The following is a 27,730-nucleotide window of genomic DNA, read 5'->3' on the forward strand; positions in this document are numbered from 1 at the left end:
AATGCTGTCATCCAAAGTTTTACCACAATTTTCATACATTTTGTATTGAGTGTGTGTGAAAAGTTCTGGAAAATATGTCACATGTTCATCTATCGCAGAACCCTGGCGTGTTTTATTATTTCGGTTCATTATTGTCTTAAACTCATCGCCAGATTCAATAACGTTTATAAACATAGGATCATCAGATTCAAATGAAAAACTTCTACTAAATGATGTACTTGAATACATTTTATCATCAGTAGTATCAGTATCCAGTGTCCTTTCAGTAGTCGAACAAACTACATCATTTTGGTCATCCTCATCATTTCGAATCAAATCAACTTTATCTAAAATTACTTCTTCATTTCGTAGCAAATCAACTTTGGTTAAAATGTCTTTTTCCTTAACGTCATTTTCCACTGGAAATATGTCGATGCCCTGAAGTCTTTCCGTGCCAATTGATACTGTACCTGAAATATATATATTTAACACTATAATCATTAGGTAAATATAATTTCTAAATTTTTTTTTTCAGTTTGAGCATATTAACTAACAATAAATGTATGAGATAATTATTGTTTTGTACTTAATATTAAATATAAATTATAAAAACATTGCTCTTTTTATTTAAATTACGAGTATTTATTAAAATTTTACATCCGACTATAATGTGTTTGTCAATTAATAAATTGTAAACTATCTAGGGTAGGTATCACAAATGATAAAATTAAAAAAAATAATAATATCTGTGTGATCCGTCCTATTTCTGGTTTTTGATGCTGTTTATATACAACATATAATTATAAATTAAAAAAAATAATAATTAACTATCAGAATATTATAATATCCCAACTATAAATAGATACTATACCAATATCTTCAAAACTATCCAAAATCAGGACAGTATTGTCAAATTTGACTTTTCCAGGAGTATTAGAAAATGTGTTTTCGTTGTCTTTCGCTAATTCTTGGTTAGCTTGATTAATTTTTGAGCGCAAGTTGTATGGTTCATTGGACGGTTTTAGTACAGAACCAGATGCGAAATAAATTTCTAAAAAATGAACACATATAAACTATATATATATATATATAAATGGAGGAAGTCATAAATTAAATATGACAACATACTTATTTAAACAATTGTTATACGTATTTTACACAGAAAGTATAAATTATAGGTAAGTATAAGTATTTAGTTCAAATAAAAAATGTACTTATAAAATCTTCTTCATCATCCTCATCGTATTCATTTAATATTGTAGTATCATTGCTTGAATTAGACGTAGTTGATTTTGAAGCCAAAAATAAACCACTATTTTCAGGAGCAATTTTTCTTGAATATTCAGAGTCGTATATATTAAATAATGGTAAGTTTTTTTTCGATTTCATTATTAACATCATTGGTTTCTTTTTCAGGACTCATTGCTTTCAGTGAATATAAATACAAAAGCAGTTTGCTAAAAATAAAATAATTACGAACTTCTTAGGTACAACTTTAAAGATGTTTGGTTATTTGTGGTAAATCAAATAAAAACGTTTTAGTTTTTGAAAAATACAAAATCAGTTTCAAAAGTCTTAAAATTAATAAGAAATTCTAAATTTATAAATTGTAACGAAGAATATTTTTAATACCTACATATAATTAATAAATCTGAAGTTCTATATATAATTTATAATATAATAATATAATATTATTATAATTAATATTATAATATAATAATTTATAATTTATAATTTTCTATATAATTTAATGTTGAAGAAATATTTTATAAGTTATAGATACTTAACTATCCTAACTGAGAACAGCGGTTTGCAACTGACGGATCGCGATCCAAATCTGAACTGAAAAGGCGGATAATTTGGCCATCAACAAATCTTACATATCTTAATATGTATTTATTATTTTTTTAAATTATTTTTCTAATGATTGATAGTAAAATGTAAAATATTATTTGAATTTATCTTGATTATTTGATTTTATTAGACTCAAATTACATTTGTCTCATAACAAAATAATTTTTTCTCTGGAACTCGTTTTTTATTATTTTAATTAAATTAAATTAATAATAAATTACTTACCAAATTTTGTTCTAGAACTAAAATATTTCTAATATTTATCCAATAAAAAACTAAAAAATTAGGTACATCAAAACTTCCTTCTTAGATAAAGAAACTATATATATAACTTATTTTAATTTTCTAAATAATTGTCGATAACTTACAAATATCGTGAAATTCACTTATGAAAAAGTTGGTTAAACTATCAATAATATTTCATCGATAGAATCGAAATATAATAAAATTCCTGAATAAAGTCAAAATCGTAATGAATTTATAATGTAAAATATTGTATAGGTATACCATCGAAATTTAAGTTTCCGTAGTTGATTTGTAAGTGTTGTAACTGTTTCTACAAGGACTGTCTATAAATATTGTTTTATTTAAAATTTTAAATTGATTCATACCATATTAAATTTATTTACTGCACTGGATTCTACACCTATAATTATAATGTATTAATTAAAATTAGTTTATAAAAATGTAATTAAAATATATAAGACAAAAGGAATCGAGGTACCCGAACTACATATCGAATTTTAAAATAACAGAGTCATACTTATATAGTACTATCATACTTACAAGTTATACCATTACAATATACCATTACTATTTCAAGTAGTTCATCCATTTAAATTTGTATTAATACAATTATTTTTAAATTAATATTAGTATATGTGTTATTACAAGTATAAAATACTACAATATTTCTTCAATTTCAAATATTAAACGTTGTTATGACTTACGAGTAATTTCTCCTAATTCATTACGTACAAATCGAATAGTTAAACGAAAATCGGTGTAGTTTAAATCGATAAAATCATTCGTTCGACGTGTTTAGATTTGAAAAAAGTTTTATTCACTGAAAGCCGCTTTAACCAGTAAAAAAATTTGAAATTTGAAAATTAACATACTAACGATTCTAAAAACCTCCGCATTTATTAGTTCATAGAGAGAAGGAGAGAGAATGACCAGTGAATAAGGCAATGTGTTGAAAAAAATCTATACATAAAAAAAAAAAGTTTGTACCTCCGTGGCACCACTTATACATATATTGCCTACATAGAAAGTATTATTCACTAAAATATGCCTACTGGGATTCAAACGCACATCCTGATCGCTAAATGTTTATTGGTGTTACTTAGGTAACACGGTCATATGGTTTTCAGTCGGTCGACTTGTCATTATATTATTTGATTATCATTTACTACGTTTACATGCACAATTAAAGGCGGTTTAAAAGTTAAAATGGTTTAATCATGAATTATGTAAACGCTTTAAAGCGACCTTGATCACATAAACCGCCATTATTTTAAGGACGCTCTAATATGAGTTTAACCAAAATAAATCGGTTTAATAATTAAAATCGGCTGTATTTTTGTTCATGTAAACGGAATCGATTTTATTTTGATAAGTGATAACATAACACATTATTCAGATTTATTTTTATGAATATTTTAATTATACTTATTAGTCGTAACTATTATACGTATGTATTAGAAACTTATAATCGTATTAGGAATGAATAACCCAATCAAAAGATGTTTTTGGAGTTCTGCAGAAACAGCTACATTAGTTGCTTCTATAAAAGAAAATAATATTATGAAACTGTTAGATGGGAAACGAAGGCGTAGTAATAAAAGTTTAAATTTACTGCGACGTGCCTCGTATTTAAGTTTATACAGGTTTAAACAAACGATTACTTGTGTAGAATCCATATTAAATAAGTTTTTAAATAATATACAAAAAAATATTTAAAATTTAAGAAATAAATTACAAATTTTAATATTTAAATATTTGATTATTGATAATTAATTAGTATTAAAAAAAAAAAAAATGGATCTGGAAAAAATACCAATTTCATGGAATAATGAAAATGATGAACTTTAATATTACTCACATGTAAACAAGTCAAGCAATTTAAATTGACTTAGAATAAAATCGGTTTAAATTAAGAACGGCTTAACTCTTATCATGTAAACGTAGTAATTTTTTATGCAACGACGGCCGTATTCACTACGGTATCATATTTTTATTTTCGTCAGCCGTTGTAACACTGTACCGCGCCTATTATGGCAGGTTCCGGCGTTTTTTTTTTTTTGTTGTCCATGTAAACATTCGTTATCAAATTATAAAAACATTTATAAATATAATTTAAAAAGTATACCACACAATCAATTTTTTTAGATATAATTATTTTAAATATGAATAATTTATAGAGTATAGACTACAAGCTGAATACAGTAATAGATAAATATATTATTTTTGTCATTTCAATATTTTATTATGTTCCCTATTGGTTTTATTATTATTTTTAATTAATACCTTATACTGATTTAAAAAAAAAACAATCCAATGAAGACCATGGTTATGACTTTTCTTTTGACTTTCGTCTTCGCTCTTACTATTGACGTCGGTTTTGCGGACCAGTTCAAATGTCAGAAATTTGCGGACGGATCGGTCTTTCCTACCAGCACCAGTGAATCCACCAACCACATATTGCAGTATACCAAAGCATTAAGTGAGTGATTTCTATTGTTGTATTTATAACAAATATTTGGTATCGGTTGATGCATTTTTTCACACCAATTCTGTTAACAAATTATAGTATCAAAACCAGCACCCAATTGGAAAGGTACAGCTATTATAAATGGTACTTTACAAGAGTTGAAGCTTCAAGACTTTCATGGGAAGTATCTAGTGTTCTTCTTTTATCCACTGGACTTGTAAGTGTTTATTTACATCCTGATTTTGGATTTTGGAATAATAATTTCAGATTCTGGTTTGCAGCACATTTGTATGTCCAACAGAAATATTAGCCTTCAACGATCGGATCGATGAGTTTAGAAAGATTGGAGCTGAAGTTGTGGCTGCATCTGTGGATTCACATTTTACTCATTTAGCTTGGGTAAATACTCCGCGTAAGGATGGAGGATTGGGTAGTTTATCTATTCCTCTATTGTCAGACATGACTCATAAAATATCCAAAGATTATGGTGTTTATTTGAGTGATGTCGGTCATTCACTCAGGTACTATTTACTCATTTTAATGATGACAAATTATTATTTTTTGCATTTATTTTCAGAGGATTATTTATCATAGATAATCGAGGTGTTCTTAGACAAATCACAATGAATGACTTACCTGTTGGCCGGAGTGTAGATGAAACTCTAAGATTAGTTCAAGCATTTCAATATACAGACATGCATGGTGAAGTATGTCCAGCTAATTGGAAACCAGGTGGACAAACGGTAAAAAACATATTTTTGATACTTATGAAACATTGGATTAAAATTACAATCCTGCTCTTAAAATAATAATAATTTGTAAAATGAATTATTTATTATTAGATTAATATTTAATAAGACTTGTTCAAAGTTTTCTTATTACATTTTGGTTTTATAATTCATGCAATTTTTAATTTTAAAATATACCATTCTTTACATAAAATAATATTTTTATTGCCATTTTTATTTTATTCTTTGATTTGAAATGATTAAATAACTCTTTGACTTGCTTATCATGACATTTTATACTTTTTCAATATTTATTCCGAATTGTCATTTTAAATTTAAAAATTGATCTCATTGAATCATTTATTAACTAAAAAATTTAATTCTTTCTATATTATATCAAAAAGAAAATCATTTTAGTGAACATTTGTGTTATAATAATCAATGAAAATATTCAAAATATAAATACTTAGAGCATTTATATAAAATACTTCCAAAATATATTTTGATAGATGTTAAAATATTAATAGCTGTTAAAATAAATATGGATGTTTTGTATTTTTCAGATAATTCCTGACCCTATTAAAAAGAAGGAATATTTTGATAGACTGATTGAATTATAATCTGTAAATTGGAGATACGACTAATTTACAAAAATATAATATAATATTATAATATATTAAGCATCACAAAAAGACAAGAAATTAATAAATATTATTAATTTGTGTATTTATATATTTTAAGTTGAATATTAAATAATCGTTTTTTTACTTTAATAAATTGGTTTATTTATTTTGTTTTTCTCAATTTTTCTAGATAATTTAATACAAATTGTACAAAAAGAATAATTTACATATACACACATTGAATTTCATGGTATAACACATAAATGTATTGTGTATTAGTAAAAAAAAAAATGCTTTTATTTACAAAATAAAGTAGCATTTGTTATAACTATATGATAGTACAATAAACAGAAAACGAACTAATAATATTCCAATAACATCATTAATTCAATATGATACAGATAACTTTTCTTTAACTGGCATTTATACAAACAGACCGATTGGAGGGCAACATTTAACAACAGTGATATACAAAATGGTAGGATTTAATTCAATTTAACTAGGTATATTTGTCTAATCATAGAAATAGAAAACAAACAATTGCCCAATGAGGTAATCAACACATTATGATTTTATGTAAATACTACGATGAGGAGCACAAAAATAATATTAAAATCAAGTTTCTGGTAATGCTTTATGTAACTATCCCACGTTTATATGCATAAACTTGCATTTTAATGAATACCATTTTCCGTGGAGAAATCATTTTTATTATCTCATCAATAATGCGTAATTTAGATCTTGATAGCAATGAGCAAATTTATAAACGTGACTCGCTGAGTAATTGATTGAAATGATGTATACATCATAGTAATGTTATTAATAAGTGCACAACAATATTAAGTATTAAAAATCGTATCAAATAATTATATAATAATTGTACACGTTTTGTAAAATGTTTATTTACATTTTACAAGAATTAAAAAAATATATATAATTATAACTTAAATTTTAACTTGTAATTTTGAAAACGCCTCTACCCAGTAGGTATTAACAATAATTATTCGTAAAATATATAGTAAATCTGCACGACAATATGACGAGATAGCTTACAGGAAAACGTACACATAGTTGTGATGATAATACTACTTACAATTTACATTAAGTCGAACAAAGCATTTTTTCCCCTTATATTCATTAAACGCTAATACTAATACTGATAATACATCAAATCGATGAATTAATATAATCGTTAATAAAAAAAAAAAAAATGCTTCGATTCGTGAGATCAGCTGAGAGAATTGTTTTCTAGTAACCAAAAAGTACGAGAAAATGTTAAAACACGTTTTGTCGCTAATTACTGCTCCATTAGATAAATATAATTCGTACGTTTTTCTTGACGAGTGACGACCGACGGCTCTTTTAGTTAAGGGGTAAATGGATATTTGTGTCCGACTGAACATTGATGAAGAAAAACATGAATTCTATAACTCCTGATTTTTATCGATTTTATTGCTGATAATTTAAAATAGATGCAGTGTGTATTATTCCGTACTCCGTCCAATCCCATTAGCAGGAGGATGTTCCAACAATATTCCACTTCATACGACCATCCCCTATGCGGAACGCATTCATTTCAACAATTCTTTCTTAGACCAGTTAACACCATATCCATCATCATCATACACCGGTTGTTATCGTGTTTGTAATGTAGAGATTTGCCAAATATTTCGCTCGGTGCGACACCGATATGACGTTTCACCGCACCCAAATCGTTGGAAGTATTTTTCGCCGAACGCGTATGAAGACATGTGTTTTTCATTACTGTTTTATGTTTACATGTATCGGTTGTTGGCAAACCGCACGTCTCGTCAGTGGAAAAATCTTCGGAGTACTTTATTCGCCTTTGCGCACGACGGTTTTTCGCTGTTGCAACCAAAGTGCAAACGAATCGACACATTTGGTAATAATATGTTTGCGCGTCGTCACCACGAGACTCGCTTTGACGAGTAGTTGACCGGGAATCTTGCGTAGGCGAATATTATCAAATTTTTTTCACCGTCCGGAAACCGTTCGTAGGCATTCGTCGTCGTTAAACAGAAACGCAGCACGTTTAATAAATTAATTACACTATCGGGATGAAGTAGGGGAGGGGGGGGTCAAGAGGGGTTTACACGAAATACGTTACACGTATCGGGCGGGCGGCTAGCCTGGGTTGCGGGCAGGGAGCGCGCGCGTGGGCGTCGTCGGCTTGGTTTTCTGTTTTCACAGCGTGAGCGTCGTGTTCGGAGCGCCGGCGGCCGTAGCGGACGCCCACGCGGGTCATATGCTCAGCGACGGCCGCTTCTTCCGGTCCCGTTTGCTGCTGTTCTTGCCGAATATCGTTCCCAGCACTTTGGACACGCTGTTCACGCCCAGCTTGCGTCTGATCGGCAGCCCCCGGAGCAGCTGGACAGCGCGGGTCTCGCGCAGCAACGAGTGGAACGCCAGCGATACGCCGGCGAAGTTGTCGGCCGCGCTCACCTCGTAGAACTGGCACCCGAACCGCAGCGACAGCTCTTGTCCCGCGTCCACGGCCACGCACCTGCAGCACCGTCGTAAACATAGTCAGTAAAAGGGTTAACGAAGATTAATGTGGTATTATGTATGTAGTCATGATAGTACGCACACGCCGGGCCGGTTTTAGGGCTCTCGCAGCGCCCAGTGAAAACATTATTTTGGCACCCTCTCCCCCCACCCTCCTCCTCATAAACGACATAGATATATAACTTACACACAATACTTATGAACGGGCAGAATTTGGGGAGCAGGAGGAAATTCGTGATCAAAATATATTTGTAAATCATACAGAGAACAAAAGTAATAACAATAATACAGAGATGTTTAACGAAACTGTGTAATTGTACCTACAAGTGCGGTCATTCTTTGCATGTCGATATAATAATAAATAGCAACAATAATTAAATTTAAATCAAGTCGTATTGCAAGTTATTTTATTCTATCTAAAGAAGATAATTAGCGTCGTCAACGTTTGATAAAATGTTACTCTAATTTTGACGCCTCTAACGCGTTCTTTGCACGCGTCGATCTTATCTAAAGTCGGCCCTGTGCACATGATTTACGGTGAACGCACGTCTCCGTCCACACCGTCACCGCATAGGCAAATGCGCGTACGGGATATGCATTCGATGGGATGTTTTCACCGGACCATTTACTCTCCTCACTCGCCGAAACACATTTTTACGAACAATGACGTTATCCGCAGTGCCGGATTTAAATCTTGGGAGGCCAGGGTGCAAATGATAATCCTGGCTGGGCTCCGCTTTAGAAAGAAAAAGAAAATTTGACGTAAATCTTATCTATTCGAATTACAGATGTTTTAGGATGTCGGAAAGTAATTTGCGTTTCATTTGCTAACCCGGTGTGAATTTCAAGGCCGTGTGAGTGTTACTCGTCACATATGTCAACAATTAGGTCACTGCGCACCTACCCACACAGCATAGATATATTTATTTAATATTTAATAAATATTTAAAAACTATACATATATATTAAAACATATTTGATAAATGTTTAATATCCATTGGTATTACACTTTTATGTATTGAATTAAGTAATAGATATTTGTTTTCGAATGTTAAAATATTCTTATTACATGTTTCAGGTTCAACGTATAAAATCAAATTTATATTTAATGTTGTATATTGTTTTTATTTTATATATTTAAATTCCCATCATACATAAATATTGTTTCTATCGTTATAGTTGGAAAATACTGTGTGGGTAATATGGTAAAATGTCTCGATCTGCAATAGATCTTGGAGTTTTTTCCTATCATACGACCTATGAAAGTATTTCGAGTGTGTTAAGTAGAACACGGTACATAAATAGATGGTTATTTTTTTAAATTTCTTTAGTGGAAGGAGGAGGGGAATTCATTTTTTTCAAAATGATTGGGGCTTAAATAATGTGCAATAAAATGGTATTAACCGTATATCTTAATTCCTGTAAATCGTGATTACTACAATACGATCTTTGAGTGGGTCGATTTCTGAGTGGAACGGTAAATTATATTATCATACGCGAACGTTCGATATTAATTGTTGAACACCAAACAAATCGACAAGAGTGTGGATATCGTAAAGACAACTTGATTGCACAGCCCATAATTTAAATCTGAATGTTTATTTTGTTAAAATTTCGCGAAGTAGACTGCCAATAAAATTTCTCGCTCAGTTATTAGTCGGCTTGTCATCAATCCCGATGATCGAACAAACAATATAAATTATGAACGCACGATCGCATAAGCGTGGCAAACAGTTCAATTTTAAAATTTAAATAATATCCCGTCGGTGTTTTTATTTGAATCAATAAATATTAAAGTGTTTGAGAAAGAATTACTGATTGTTGGCACTGATGAAAACAAATTTAAGTTTTAACTTAAATTGTAATACGGTGTATCGATGCAGGAATAGGCGATATTTTGATACGTTAAACTCTTAAGTTTTCGAGGGACGCACGAGATTTATTTTATTTTAGAGCTTTCGGGCTATACGTGATCATTTAAATCTATACATTGATTATTCTCACAGGAAAGAGTAATTTTTTTTATTTGATTTTTTTGTCAATATTTTAACCAAAGACTCTTATCGTAATATAACAATACACTAGTTTTGAATGTATGTTTGACAATATTAATACAATGTTATTATTAAAAGATTAATATTACAATAACTAATAATCGATACAATTATATTATACGTTTGATAGATAAATAATGTGTATTGTTTTTAAATAATAGTATTTTACCTAAATGTATTTTACATAGATGTTTATGATGAGTTTGATGTATAATATTTTTAGAAATTTAATCATGGTTGGGCATTGGGTATATCAATTTAATATAAAAACGGTAGCGTCGAACTTTAAGAATTCGTTAGGTATAGACGTAAACATTTGTCTTTGCTTAAAACACGCAAGCTGTATGATGAGTATTTCGTTATTTAATTCGATACCACCACCCACGTTATTTAATTTTAATCAAACAATTTTAATTGCATTTTTGAAACGATTGCCCATCTTAATGAAATATATATTAGACCGCTAGCGAATAGATACTTTGAAAGTTATGACGTCGTTTTCTTACCACGGTGTTTTAAAATTAAGATATTATTTAAAAATTATAACTTCTGTTAAATATACAGTAGAACCCGTTTAAGATGCTCTCCAAGGGACCAGTTACAAATAGCGTCTTAAGCGGGAAATCGTATTACGCGGGAACAAAAAATTTTATTATATTTCACAATACATCCATGTTATATATATGTTACCGGAAAAGATGACAATCAGTCCGTATTGACAATGACTAGTCAGTAACGATAATGCCTGATTTAGTAAGGAATTAATGTCAATACCTAGTCATTGATAACAATTCCTAATAAAAGAAGGCATTGATAATAACATTAAAAATTAATTTAATATATTTTAATACTTATTAGCTATTTAGGATAAATCATAATCTTAATCTTTATTTTTACGTGGTAAATTACTATAACACTTGGAATTATATAACTAGTACAGCGGTACCCAAACTGTGCCCCGCGAAGCCTTTGGTGCTCCGCAATGGTTTGCCTAGGGCTCTTTTCGTAACACCACAAAAAATTTAAAAAAATGTTCATTATTTAAAATTAATATATATTTCATGAAGACTTGAATGTTCCATAATCAGATCAATCACCGATAAAGCGGCGTTGATATTTATTTAAATGCAAATTTATAACATTGCCTAATATAATACGGAAATGTTGATAAAACTACGAAATATCCAACATTGCCTAACCTTTCCAGTCATTGTCAACAATGACTAGGATATACTGACAATTCCTGAATTTTCATCTTTTCCGGTAACATATATATATAAATTATATTTTTTACTTTGCAGAGTGAATTATTACATTTATATTACCTATTTCAAAAAATCGTCTATCTTTCATTGTTTCAAAGTTTTGATGTTTTTTTTGAATACAGGAAGTTTTCAATTTTATTAAGATGATGTAAAGTTTCGTCAGCGTTGTTAAAAGATGGAATTAATTTTCTTAGCTGATTAACATGATCAAGAGCATTTGTTACTATTTGTTATTATTGGTTATCGTTATTATTAGTGAGGTATTTCTTTAAATTTTATACAATGTATATGTATATACAATATATTTTTATATGAACATCATTGACAATACGAGCGTATTATCCGGGAACATAGGGCGTATTATCCAGAGTAAATTACATGTTAAATGTTGTTAAAATCATGGAACTCGTAAAAATAAGCGTATTAGCCGGGAAATCGTCTTAAGCGAGAGCGTCTTAAACGGGTTCCACTATATTTGTTAAATTATGTATTTTTATAACTTTCGAGAAAATTTTATTAATTATTTAGTGTCGTTCTATTTAAATCATTGCGAAGAACATTATTATATATAATAATAATTATATAATAATTAATATATACAATTATGCTCATTGAAATGAATAATATACTTACTGGGTTATATTATATAATTATATATGGTGGTAGTGGTGTGTGTGTGTGGGGGGGCTATCTTCAATAATAATAAGAGCAACATTTATTATTATTAAACTCAGAAGTACACACAAAATGACTTATAGAAATCATGTTTGTTCAACCTAAAATCTGATAAGTGTCTATGTATATTATAGAATTATAACTGTAAGCGCTAAAGACGAGTATATGTATAGTAATATTAAGTATTATGTAAATTAATGTATTATATAATCTTTCAGGACACAAAATGACGACCGTTTTCATGCGATGTTTGTTTAAAACTATAAAATATATTTCTTTCTTGCAAAACAATATACCTATATAATAATCTAATACGGTATGGTTATTAATAATGCAAAAACGGTCGGTAAACATATACATCAAACATATGTAACTATATAAAACATTCTTGTGGAAAATGATTGAAATATTTATTTTTATGGTCGTCTCTTCCTAGATGGAAATCATTTAAATAATTAAACCCAACACGATAGATATTTACAAAACTCATATTATTTTATAAATAATATTTTCTTACGAATCTTGGAAACGATGTATGGCCGGTGCCACGTGAAATAAAACTGATGTACCTACTTGATCTTGAAATACAGGAGAAACATTTTTAAAAACGTGATCTCTAGAAATATTCTCACGTGGATAGCAGATAATACAAAAGCGAACGTATTTTATTTATTTGTCAAACTAGACAGTTATACCCACTCGCTTTTCATCGCTGTCGTTTTTTTGTTCACAAATATATACACAAATATAATATATACTATTGGTTTTGTAATTATTTTTCTTTGAATAATTTTATGCGGTTCATTAAAGAAAATATAAATGTGTAAGTAAAATACACCTAGAAAATATTCACAAAACAATACAACGTTGCTGACTGTTGTATCGCCTGACGGTATCAAAAATTAGAAACGATAATAATATTATATTTTAATTATATATGTGTACGAACACATATATAATGAAGATGATCATAATTGGGAGTGTATAATTAAATTCAAATATTATCGTTATTTTTCAATCCTCCGCTCTTCTGAAAAATAAGAATATGTATACGTTTTACCCGAGCGATTACCCGAGGATACGAAATATTGGTTTTATTATTATAGAACCTCGAATAACGTTAATTGTTCACTGCTCGTCTGCATCGTCTGCAATTTGAGCTACGTATTGTTTCTCATCTATTTTATACATTCGTAGAATACATTTATTTACTTATTATTATTTGTGTAAGTCGAATAGTGAAATAATAAACAGTCAAATATGAACGGTGGGATCATTATTATATTATCATTGTATTATTGTTATAATCGAATGTCTTCTATAGAATCACTTTGCGTGTAATTTGTGGTAGGTACTCAAAGGGACATGAAATGTAGTAAAGCAACATTGGGGTGTTGAAAGTTTAGAAAATAGTGTAAGGTTAGTAAATTCACTGTCTAAAAAAAAATCCGATAATGTTGCGCTAATGAAACTGTGCCAAATTGCGGTACAAACGGCAATTAATGTTTCTGAATGTGTTATCGTTACAAATTACATATACTATTATATATATATATTCTTAACAGGATCGAAGTGTATTGATAAATATCAAATGAATGAATGGGAAGTTAGATGTTTTCTATGGTAATCAATACCCTATATTTAATAACGATTTGAAGTCAAATTAATAATTATATAAATGATTGCTATAATTTTTTTTTTACCTTTTTCTCTGGTTATTCACCTATAAATACACATCCGGAAATATGAAAACACATGTTGTATTCGTAGCGTACAGGAAGTCTGGAACTTAGGACGTCTAACGCTTCATGTTATACAGACGTTCTCGTCGTCGTAATTATAATTATATATTGTCATACGATACAGGAGGAAAAATAAGTTGGAAAACAATGAGAAAACGTGAGAGGACGTGCGCCGGACGAGCATAACACGTGCGCGCGTTCGGTGAAAGAGACCAAAACAGAATTCTGGCGATTTTGTTTTATTTTTTCCCCCGCCTACATGATATTAATATATGTCTCCTCGTGTGTCGTTTTACGTTATTACACGAGGATCACGCGCGATAACACACAGTCTCGGTGAACATTTCATCCTCGTATTTTTAGGATCTGTTCCGCCGTACAAAATATTTCATTCCTTCTCACCCGTTCCCTCTCTCTCCTTTTGATCTCACTCCGTATCCTTTTCTAGCACACTCATTACTATATATATTCCATCTCTTAACTATAAAAACACACATACACAAGAGCGCGAACATTTGTTATACAGAGTAACGACACATTATGTTTTCTCGAAAAAAATTGCTATTATTAAATTTTATAGAAATTAAAAATTCTTACGTTATTTCCTTAAACTGGCCAAGGGATGAAAAGACAAATTTTAAATAACGTTTTCCATATGGCCCCCTCTTTTTCCTCCTGGCTATAAAATTTAACATTTTTATTCATAAGAGAAATAATATTAACAAAGCAATACAATGAGTAAATAGGATAGCATACTCGTAGAGTACTAAACACGGAAAAGTGAGGGAATAGAGCGTCCGTTAACGTTACTTCCAAAAAATTATAATAAAGCAAAAAAAAAAAAACCATGAAAATATAAGTACTGAGTTATTTTCACCGGGAAAAAAATGTGCCGTGCCACTTCGTATACATGATGCGGAGTTATATGACTATAATACAAACATGTATTGCATTACACGCTGACGTACCTGGAATGGTCCAAGTCTCTCTTGTTGCCTAATAACAACGTAGCGAAGTACGACGGCAACTTGAGTTTGCTCAACTTGTCCAGAAGATCTTCTGCTTCGATGAAACTCGACCAGTCCACTACGCTGTAGACGATCACGAACGCATCGCCCCATCGGATGTGGTCGAACAAACAAGTGGTCTGAACAAATCAACAAGTTTCGAATAATTAATATTATAATTTATTCTTGGGATTTTCGTAAAATAATAATTTATTTTTAATTCGTATGATAATACGTGTTTCATCACTATACCTAATATGGTTTTTATGATTTCAACAATTATATGTAACAATACTATTTGTATTTGATATATACATATTTTACTGTCCCCAGTCCTCTATCTCTACAATTATATAGTTGCGGTTATATGGCTATAATTACATACCCCATTAGTTAACTATAATGCACCCGTAAATAAATTAATATCTGTTTTTCGACGAGATAATGTGCATAAAATGTGATATTTTCAAAAATAGTGTTATCGTAAAAATGTGTTAAATCAAAATATTTATCTTATAATTTAAAATGTTCGACAGTGTGAAAAACGTCAGGTCCAGAACATTATACCCATCGTTTGATCTAAGACCTTTTTAAACAGGATTCAGTCTTAAGCATATATAATATCGAGTAATATTATTTTACTACACCGATGTACCCATTCTTAGTCATATCTGCCAGTGTACACGGTAGCAAATTTAAGAAAAAAGTCCAGTTCGCAAATATTGTAAGGAGCTTAATAAAATAATAATTCAAGGACAAGTCATTATTTTTGTTTTTTAGTAAATAATTTAAACATTTGCTTTACATATTTTAATAGAGAAAAAATGTTCGAGGAGCAAGTCCAAGAGCTCACGCGAGCAAGGGCCCAATCCGTGGATATCCACTTTTGCTCATTTAAATCCGCTACTGGTTGTAAAGTGTATATAATAGCTGCAAGCTTTACTCATAGTCATATTTTTTGTCGCAATACGAACATAATATATGCTTATACTATTTAATAATAATAATAATAATAATAATATACAACACGTACACAGTGCGTGTACCAGTGGCGTATATAGGGAGGGCAGTGGGCTACAGCCCCCCCCGAAATGTTTTAAAAAACTTAAAAATTATTTTAAACGTATGTTATATTTTAATGATGCTTTATGCTTAATTAGAATTTGCGTCCAACGTCAAATCGTTTTGGGACATTCTGTAAATGAAATTTAGATAAGTACCTACTGTTTCTTGTTAGTAAATCTTAGATAGCAGTGGTAATTTAACTCTGTCCATAGTAGTCCCTCCTGAAAATATTTTCTCTATACGCCACTGGCTTAGGTGTTATACAGTTATTCGGCACCTCTTTAACTTAACATTATATTTTAACTGATTTAACGAGTGGAATATGTTAATGTACGTAGGTAATTATTATTACATATATTATAAGCCACATGTGTCCTACAACATCTCCCTCTTCTCTCCAGTAATTTACACGCACACTCAATGTCATTCCAATATAAGATATACTCGTACGTTTACTATTTAGACCGATGCAATATCATAAAGAGATACGATATTGTTTCAAACCAATACGCCTCGCATTTCACAGTTTTAGTATACCCACTCGTTATACGTATAATATGTGTTTATTTTCACCGTGATTCAATTATCATGTACGTAATATGTAAATTATAATTTATACATCTTCTTCTATATATATATATAAAACAGTAAGCTGATTGACTGCTATCAACGCACAGCTCAAAACATTGGACGGATCTGGCTGAAATTTTGCATACAGATAGCTATTATGATGTAGACGTGCGCTAAGAAAGGATTTTTCGAAATTTTGAATTTAAAGGGTTGAAATCGGTTTAATATTTTTTGACCAGGTCGATAACTGCGCTGTTGAAAATGAATTATATTAAATAAAACTATTAAAAAATTATTAAAAAACTATTAAAAACTATTTAAAAACTATTAATTTTATTTTTGGTAGTAAATGACGGGTATTGCATAAATATTAAACAAAAAGATCCCGCAACAGGTGCCAAAACAAATAAGAATGTTAGTTCAAAAAATTATGCATATCGGTTGATGATTAGACGCGATCAGGACTAAGTTATTTTACGATGCATAAGCTTTGTCAACAATTCATGGTCGAAATATATATAAAGATAGATAGCGAACGATTTCGATACTTCTATTTCGATTTAATCAAAAAAAGCTGCGTGCAAAAGATTCTCAAAACAATTGTTAGATATTGGAGATGGGAAAGTTACTACAGATGAAACGGGATGTATAAAATTACCGAACGATTTCTGCACAATCATTTATTCGCAAGATGCTCTCATTGACCGGATATGTTCCAGTGTACACAGACAATACACAAATCATGAGTGGCTGGCAGAAAGAGCAATTTTAGTAGCAAAAAATGTGGAGGTCAACGAATTGAATCTCAAGATACAAAATTTGTTACCAGAAAACTTGGTGTTTTCAAAAATGTCAATAGATTTAACAAAATTTAATCTTGGCAGGTTACATACATTTATTTACTTAAACCCGCCAACGACGGGTAATTCAGCTAATTGTTGATAAACATTTGTGCAGCGTCTTTAACGAACGTGTAGTTCTATGCTGCTACTTCTTTACGCAAATGAACGACCTTCGCAACGCGCTTAATGATTAATTGCTACTGTTATACTATTACAATTAACGATGTAATAACGGTATCTGCAGTTTACCCGTGCACCGTGATCAACATTCCCCATACTCGCGAAGAATGTTACCTGCAGTATACCTACGGTTGCAAACAAAACAATATAAAACTATCGGTTCGTTTAAATCATATAAACGTCATCCACATCTTGATCCTTGGATATTATCAAAATATAAGATAATATTATCATATTTGAAACGGGGAAATAAAATAGTGTAGGAAAATACTTTTACTCGTGGTGCATATATAATGGTAAGACTGTTATACACCGAATTCATAAAGTCGGTAACATGTAATTGTCGAACTCATAAATGGGGCACACTTTTTATAGAATGTTATAATAACATTAAAAATGTACATCGACAACGGATCATTCGTTGCCGACATCATTAACTATAAAAATCTAATATTTATAACCAATAGTAGTTTATATCTACGGACGGACATACTGTAATGGTCGCGATCGTTCGTTAGCTTTCGGTTCTCTCACCAAATGAATAATGCTAAAGAATTACAATCGCATTGCTTAAGGTTAGACACGTGCCCCTTTACGGTGTGCACTACTGCAATTATGTAGACGTATTACATACCTGTGTAACGAAACGTGTCGGAATCGGTTTTACGAAAACGTACACGCGGTCATGTTAATACAATAAATTAATATTACAATACGCGCACTCGGAGGTATAGAAAAATAAAAAACAAGTGAAATATGCCGTGGGCAGACGGTGGCATAGGATCGTTAATGGAACAAAACACATGTGATTTTTTTTTTCGTACTTTGTTTGTTTATTTTAATCAGTCGAATATGATAATAAACATCGAAATAATAACAATAATAATAATAATTATAATATTGTATCGTCGTTGCTGGTGCTGTGACAATAGACGATATGTGCCCACGATCGTGATTGTTCCGCGAACGGCCATTATACACGGGGACCGGAACAAATCCGAAATCAAAATCATTTTGGATTCGTATTTCTATATAGGTAAAATAATATTACAATATTTTATACGTCTTACGGACACACGTATACCCACGTGGCGTCAGCGATGGCGATTGAAGTCGATATAATACGTATTGTTGACCTTGCTCGTGTTATTTACGTGCGCACGACCGTGAATTTACTACACAATAACGTGCGTCGAAGTCTATAATAAATACGTGCACGCATTCGGAGCCAATGATGAGTGATCCAATTAACTGAAGGGTACACCCGTTTTTCCAAAAGTTCCACAGCTTTTTCTTTCCCCGCAATATGTCCAGTTATTTTGAGCGATTGTAAACTCGGCTCGAAGAAAAAAAATGTTCAATAGGTCTATTGTTAACTTAGTCCGTGTTTTTTTTTTCGTAAAAATTATTGTCGTGTAAACTTGGCTCAAATAAAAATATTCTAATGATATTTGAGAACCAGCATTACCCAGCGGATTTTTAAATTTGTATCACAGCTAAAAATGATTATTTTTTTCTATCTATCATTAATTAATAAAAAATTTGTATTCCTATTTGTAACTATTTCCATACTTTTTAATACCTCATAGACTTCGTCGATTGATTTTGGCAGTGCAGACATTTATTTTCTTCTGGCGTTATACATATTCCTCTCAACATACCAAATATCATTTACTTGCAGATCTTGCGCGTCAGGTTCACTGTTTAATACACTAAAACAAATTTTATTTGGCCTAGTGCAAATATTCTCAGTAGCTTTGCGTTTGGCCACGGCAGTAACACATTGTCTTTATATTACTTGGTCCCTGATGGGTTCATGGCTATGATCATCATTTTTCTCCATAATATTATTACTTATTTCAAATGTATTTAAAAAGGTTGTATATTTGCGGTTTATACATCGCCACTTTATTTCATCTAAAGCTAACGTACGAGTTAATTTAGAATATTTAAAATATTCTAAAACAGTGATTATCCACGTTGGGATTCAATTATGCGTGCCACCGTCATGGTTGTATAAACACTACTGAAACGTTGTTTCAAAAGTCCAATACGAAAATGAAAATATTTGTCTCAATGTTTAAATATATTTTAACATTAATTAACAATAAATTATTCATGATAAGATACAGATACGTTATCACTTTATTATTTGTAAATTAAATTATGACCAGCTTATTATTTATTTTATGGGTCAAAATTATCGGGATGAGTGTACAACTGACCTTTTTCATTATCTTAAATGTCAGGGCCGAGTTTAAAATCGACCTATTTTATTGCTTAAAATTTCCGGACCGAGTTTACAACAAAAAAGGTAACCGCGGGCTTAAGATTGCTAAAGATGGAGTAATTTTTATTAGAAAAAAAACAAGTTTGTACAGCAATAAACAAGTTTGTTTAGTGTAGTTTTGTTTTTTTTTCCTATAATATATTTTTGAAGTGCATTTAAATAGCATTTAAATTTCCGATTAGGGAAATCGACAATGGAACGACGAAATGCATTATGTTGAAATATGGTACCATATGGTACTTTTGGTAAAAATTCGAGCTATATCCTTACATTTTCATCAATCTCCAAATTTATAAAGTAAGTGATCTAATTGGTATTACATTAAAAACTATAAATTCGACTTATTAATTCAACTATTTTTGATTTTCTATGTACGTTATATATCTTAATATAACGTTAAATTTGAATACACTTGCTCCGGTGAGATGCATTGGACTTATTTTACTCCCTATCTTCTCATTAATCTCCTACAACGGCATTATTTTTTTTCCGACAATACACATTTTATACCTGTATAACTATATGTTATTACAGTACGTCCGCTCGTTTACTTGATGATGCAGTTACAGCAGACACTATATTTTTTGTTCGCAGCGTATATTTATTCTCGATAGCCGTCTTCTATTTTTGGCGATCGTGCGATTCGAAGAAGACGTACATCATCACGTTACTCGCAGAAATATATACTACCACATCATCGAGACCATAAAGGGGCTTGTGAAATTCGAGTTTTCGATTTTAAATTTCAATCATAATAAAAAATGACGCTACTATAACGTTGAATACATACATTACACTTTCTCCTGGTATATGCTGGTTAAGTGCATCGCACGATATGACGATGACACGGTGCTACCGCATTTACGTAAATCTATAGGCACTTCTATTTTTTTATGCGAGAATATACAATTTCGTGAAGTATGACATGCAAGTAAACCGCAGCGTAAGTATATATTATATTTAAACTTCCTATTTTAATAAATATTGAAAAAAATTTTGTTTTCTTCCTGAAATTAAATTGTATAAACCCACGCAAGCATATATTAGATAAGAAAGACGTGGGACGTCACGCTGTTTTGTTTCCATATTAAATGTAACAGAACGTGCTGCTACATAAAAAAATGTACGTTTTTCTTTTTTTTTTTTTTTTTAATGAGTTGATATCTTTCTTACTTCCACAAAACAAATGAATGCAAAATATACAATACATATTTATCAAACAAATTTGTAGTATAGAAAACTATTGCACACTATATGTTAATATAATATTATTATGATATAACAGACGGTGAACAATTAAATCACATTAAAATCTAAACTTAAATGCATTACGTATACTATACACTAATATAACTAATAAATATCTAGAATCGTACATGCATTACCGAACTATATCAAGATGAAAATCAAAGCGACATATTATCATTATGTTTATATATGTATGGCGCATAGATATAGCACGACCAGGCTTTATTTTCTGGGGTGAGGGTGTTCTACATTTAAATAAAATGTATTTCGGAAGATGTTTGATGGAGACATTGGGGTAAAGTTAAGTCAACTACATATTTCAGGGGATTTCACAACCCCTGATCCCTGGTTACGCCACTGCATGTATGTATAATAAAATCGATATTTATTATAATTAAAAGTGTGCGCATGAAGCTACGATGTTTTGTTCGATTTTTACGTTTTACAGTCCATGGATCGCACAGAAAGTATTTCTATTGCTATAAAGATTATACGGTGAAGGTATTGTATTATTTTATTATTTACTATTGTACAACCAACTATATATTATACGTACAAGACTGTAACAAATTCAAAGACGTAATAATTAATATTTCATAATTATAACTAGATGCTAAAAAAAACTAAAAATTACATGTAAAATAAATACCATGTATCATATATACTCACGATATATTGCGTTTTGAATCGAAAACTGTAGAAATTTAAAAGATCATCTAATTAACGAGGAAAAAATCTTCGTTACGTAATGATTATCAGTGCCATTTTTTATTAGTTGTTGACATTTTTACATTACAAAAAAAACATATCATCTTTATTTGCATAATAAATACCATGTAATTATTACATCGTCATGCATGTACAAACATTTTCAATGACGGTGGTATCTATTATCTATCATCGTGCGTAATGCCCACGACTCAAATATTTTTATAACCAGCGCTTTTTAATCCGACGCATCACTGTGCCTATTTTCATAAAAGGGACTAACGTACAGAATGTTTTTGATTTTATGCGTGTAAATTACACGCACTTTCTCTATAGTATATATTAAGACTAAAGAGATGGTGAATGAAACAATAGACTTTCAAAAATAATGTTTACGAAATGTCATAGACTTATAATAATAGTGGTCCATCAGCCACGTATCTATATGTTTCAGTTTAATATAGATTGATGTCTCAACTCAAGTTTCAACATGATGACAAGAAACAGCTGGTAACCGATTTTTCTTCAAATGCAAGCGTGCATTGGCAAGTTCAATGTTACTCTTAAAGTATATTGTATGTGTTTTGAAATCGATTATTTTCCACACGTTGTCGTTTCTACAAACGAAGAGAAAAAATAATTGCCTATAATTAAATTATTATTGGTATTGTTTTTTCTGAAATATTATGTATACGATAGCACTAGTACGGTTCAGAACAAAAATACTTTTTTTTTTTCAAATCGATAAAATATTGTTATAATGTTCGCGCGTACAAAATTTGATGACAATAATAATATAGTAATACTCCATCATTAAGATATAAAAACGACGTATTGGCAGTTTTGAATTTTTATTGCACGAAAAAAAATCTATAAATTGATATTTCATTAATAAGATATCTTGTTACAATTATCAAATTATAAGTGTTTTTTTTTTAAATAAATAATAATAATAACATAACAATTGACGATCTGTTGAAAATATTGGTGAATATTAAATTATTCATAAGTTAGTGTAATTAATAAATACTATTCAATATTGGAAAATTGAATAGCATATTTTATGCGCATGTATAAATACATATAAACACCTAATACATGATATATAATTTAAGTGATTTATAATTTAGTTTTTAAATTTATAATTTTACCTAATAAGGCTATAGAATATTATATTATCCATTGAGTTGTACATCATTGTATAAGAAAATACGCCAAACCATATACAACAAGACACGCGTCGTGCAAATCACGATAATTATTATAATAATTATCGAGATCGTTGCATTATTGTTTACTGAAATTGATCGTACCCATTACCACAACATTATGCAACGTTGCACGTGCGCCGGTGCGTATATATATATACATCGTGAGTGCAGCAACGCGTGTACGCTACACACGTATTACATATTATGTACACGTGCAGCGAATACATGAGTCCTATAGATATTTTTACCGGCGAATCGATCAAGTTTGTAAAAGGTTTTGAAACAACCCTTAGGCGTGTGTCACTGTAAACATAATAATATACATGACGGGCATACGACCGATCGAGATTACAAAACGATTGTGTTTCCGTCTGCTTTGGAAATTGACGGCCAAATTCAATTCAACCGTTTTTTTCCGCAATAAATCTGCAACGGTCACGCGGCCGCGGAATTTCAGTTATTCGTAAGATGCGGTAAATGGGAAAAATATAAAAACATTGCAGCGGATTGTACACCGCGATCGGTAAAAGAAAAATATCAAGACGGAAAACCATTTTGTCGAGGGAAACACAACGTAAAATAAAGTCTTACTCGCGCTTATGGGTGTCCCAATATGTACGTTAACTTGTTTACAGGGGTAGATTCAGGGGGAAAAAACATTAGAATTCGGAGATTTAATCTTATACGTGCCAGCCACTGCTTAAGATTGATTAAATATACTTGTGGATATAACTATAATATGTACTACGAAACTGTGGTAAAAACCTGATGCAATGAATTATCTTAAATGTGTGCCCTTTAAATTTTGAAAATCTCTAACGTTACGTTAATTGATTTGAATTCGCTCTTGTGCCCACATATGCTACATACCATAGTGTTTGGGAGAAAGCGCGTCCGATTCGATATTTCCTACACGTTTTGCCGTCGCATATCGCAACGAGGTATTATAATGACTAGTATAATATATGCACAACAATAGGGCGGGGGTGTTGAACCTACAATCAATAGATGATTTCAGAGTTCAACGTATCGATGATACCCGTGCACGCGTTTGGAGAAGAGCAAAAAAACAGCGTATAAGACATACACATGTATATATATATATATATATAGATTATATATATTGTAACAGCGCTCGGTGCCCGGAGATCCCGCAGGCAGCATCCCGCGCGAAATTAATAATAATAACTGTATAAGGGCATGCTTATGGATATCGAGTCTGATCGTTTTATTTGGACCGAAGGCCATTTTGTCAGCGGTGCATTGTTATCCGCGTACGCGTTGTAATATAATATATTCTACTATCGTTCATATATTTTTTTTCACATTTTTCTTTTCATTTCTCATTAGGAACTATACATGCACATGGTAATAATAAAAATTTAACCGAACGTGCGCGTTACATACCGTAGTATATATACCGGTAAAGTGAAACAAAAAAATGAAATACATTTTACTCGCTTCAGTTTCTATTACATCGACTGATAGAAGACAAAATGAGCTACGCAACATGGATAACGGTGTACACTACGGAACAATCGACAGTTAAAGCATAGCAACCATTTAATAATAATCAGTGACACAACGACGGAGGTGCAAGAGGTTGCTTTAGAGTTCCCAACTTAATTAACCCCGATTTTGTTGTAAATTAAAAATATCTACATTTAATGGTATAGTGCTAAATTAAATATTGAACATATTTGCTAATATAGATAAGAAAATGTGATTCACTCTTTAAATTTTAATATAATAACATACTACAATACAAAAACAAAATGTGTTAAATTTCTTTTTTATAGTGAAAAAGAAGTTCAAAAGTCGTAAATAACTTGCTACGAAGGTTCAGAGAAAGAGAACATTAATTTATATAATGTGGCTGTAAATAACTCTAGATTAGTATTAATAATAATAATAATATTTATTATTGTATAGTTAATATATTATACAGCTAATTCATAGCTTATGTGTATTTTTTATAATATTATAAAATCTTTTATTTTTTAGAAAAATTGAAATGCCTCCCGCAAAAAATTTAAAAATACGCCATTGATCATGTCACTTAGTCCTAACATTTATAAAAGTTTTAAAAAAATACTAATTTTCCATTCGTATAATCTGATCAACAACTATTTTCTTATAGCAATGAATAAAATCATGTTATAGTTAAATATTAGTTCGAAGAAAGTTGAAAGTACGTCACTTGTATACGTACAGCGTCTTGCGCGTGCAACGCGGTCTCATAGAAATAATAGTATTAAATATTATGTGGTACTTATATAAAGGTGTCGGCGGCGCGCGTTTGCAGTCAACAAGGGACTCTGTGATTAGTGCGACGAGCGAGGTCACGTCCAAGAGTTTTCTTCTCGTCCGCCGACGTCTTAGCCGTCTTAGCCATCGTCATTACCGCGCAGTCATGATATATGCGTTTTCGTTCACGGCCGGTGGAGAAAAAAAGAGCGTTACGACCGTTTTCGGGGCTGCGCAATCACCTGCACCGCCAACAAGAGGAAATTACCAATATGTAAGAGTATACAGTATTCGACATGTGTATTTCACTGCTACGATCATTAATGCCACCCCGGAAAAATCAAAACATACGTATATGAGAAATGTCGCAAGTGTCGGATGAAACCCATGAGAAATCACTCTTCCCATGATTATATTGTTCGTCTACAAGGCGCAAGTGGTTCGTCCGTAGTGGCATCCTAATTACCAATAACGCCCTAGGGCCTAGAGCAGCAACATTTGACGAAACATTCCGCTTTCCACAATTTATTTTTGCAAAATTGAATTCACATTTTAGCGTTTAATTTACCTCATTCCTTAAATATTATTTGGATAAATTATTTACCAATAATATTCTATCATTCGGTAATATTTATACATTATTGGAAACTAGTAACCAATTTAATTTTTTTTTTCTTATTATTATCAATTTTTATGACACCCACTTAATTCATAATACATTGCGCACCTTTGGGCACTTACCCCATATGTCCCCTCTCTATGGAATGAAAGATTTTGATTTGTACACACACGATATTTAATCATGTTATTATGCTGCAGGTGCGCATCACCCTCCGACGATAATACATGTAACGTGTTTGCGATAAACAAAATACCGAGCTTTGAGTTAAGTTCACGGTAGTAAATGCGAGCACTACCACTTAAATCAAAAATACTAAATAATGTAATTAAATAATAGTCTAGTATACCAGTGGTGTTCAACCTTTTTTGGATCGTGATCCCCCTTTTTTTCATTTGTTTTGTAATGCGAACCCTTCAAAAAGAAAAAAAAATGTATTATTCATCAAAATTTGATTTAATTATCGATAAAATATTTACATGGTATACATTTTTAATTAATTTTCACTTAAAAATTTAACAAAATAAATAATTAACTTTATTTTTTTTTTAAGTAATATGGAACATTATTTCATCTATTATTTTTGCCGATCCCTAAACCTATCATTCACAACCCCCAAGTTGAAAGTCAATGTAATATATGATTATATTATTATTCACTAAATAAGGTACATCTTATTCCGTTATCCTCTCGAGGGCCGTACTTGTTTTCTACGAAGAGGGTTTTCGAACGTTGAGCTGCGCGACGAAGACGCTAGCCGTTACCGATAATACTATATAATATTACCCGTAGGCGCGTTTGATATCAAATTATGCGCACGATGACTATGCCGGTATACTATAATGGCGTACAATTAATTTATTACTACAGGCTTGTGAATGATAATTTATACGTTATCTTACAATCTTCAAGACACAACCATTATAACACGTTTAACGTTTTAATTTTATGTGAAAAATAATAATAATAACAATAATAATAATAATACCGAGGTATGAACGCGGTATAAGAATAATACCTATGTCATCTTATAACATTATGTTCATCGAGTACATAAGAGTATGTATTATTTAGATTGTGTTTTATGAAAATGAAAATATATTATCACAATATTCTCCTTATTATTATTATCTTAACGCTTCGGAAATTCGAACAGCGTTAGTCAAGTATTACTTTTCACACTTGCGTGTGTACGGAACGAACAGAAAGAATTCAGTACCCACGGAACAGCGCCGAAAACCATTTAAATGTTTTGAGTTAATTATTAAAATAATTTAATTAATTATTAAAATCATTGTAAGAACAAAAATTGGTAGAAACGATTTATTTAATAAATCAATAAAAAAAGTAACTTAAACTACCTACTCGATTACTAATTACATTTTTTAAATCTTTAAATTTTGGTGTATAGATGTTTTTGTATAATATATTATATTTAGGTATATGAATATCAAAAGTTTAGTTTACCTAATTTTGTATAAAACAACAAAATTCAATCTCAATTTTATACTTTACAATTAAATTGTAAGTACACATACAGCGTAAATTATAATTTATAGATTTCAAACATAATAAACAGAATTT

General features: G+C 30.7%; 2 protein-coding genes across 3 annotated transcripts in view; one reads left to right on the plus strand and one right to left on the minus strand.

Moving 5' to 3' along the window:
* The first annotated feature begins 1,256 nt into the window (after window positions 1–1,256).
* Window positions 1,257–5,967, plus strand: LOC112680384 (peroxiredoxin-2-like). Of its 2 annotated transcripts, XM_025550470.1 has the most exons (6): window positions 1,257–1,346; window positions 4,399–4,558; window positions 4,646–4,763; window positions 4,828–5,067; window positions 5,124–5,289; window positions 5,838–5,967. In XM_025550470.1, exons 1-6 carry the CDS (start codon window positions 1,344–1,346, stop codon window positions 5,892–5,894), a joined length of 744 nt encoding a protein of 247 aa, XP_025406255.1. In that variant the 5' UTR covers window positions 1,257–1,343; the 3' UTR covers window positions 5,895–5,967. The 2 variants fall into 2 exon arrangements, with proteins under 2 accessions (XP_025406255.1, XP_025406254.1); XM_025550469.1 differs by lacking the exon at window positions 1,257–1,346 and having other exon boundaries at window positions 4,314–4,558.
* A 2,108-nt stretch (window positions 5,968–8,075) lies between these two features.
* The window catches only part of LOC112680360 (ras-related and estrogen-regulated growth inhibitor-like), an 80,123-nt gene continuing 60,468 nt past the window's right edge, over window positions 8,076–27,730 (minus strand). The window contains exons 5-6 of the mRNA XM_025550438.1: window positions 15,128–15,306; window positions 8,076–8,421 (exon numbers count right to left, since the gene is read on the minus strand). Of these exons, the coding sequence (XP_025406223.1) occupies window positions 8,160–8,421; window positions 15,128–15,306 (441 nt within the window). The 3' untranslated portion in view covers window positions 8,076–8,159. The remainder of the gene's footprint in view (window positions 8,422–15,127; window positions 15,307–27,730) is intronic.

Source organism: Sipha flava, unplaced genomic scaffold, assembly GCF_003268045.1.
Source record: "Sipha flava isolate LNK unplaced genomic scaffold, YSA_version1 176_pilon_pilon, whole genome shotgun sequence".
In the NCBI taxonomy this organism is placed as follows: domain Eukaryota; kingdom Metazoa; phylum Arthropoda; class Insecta; order Hemiptera; family Aphididae; genus Sipha; species Sipha flava.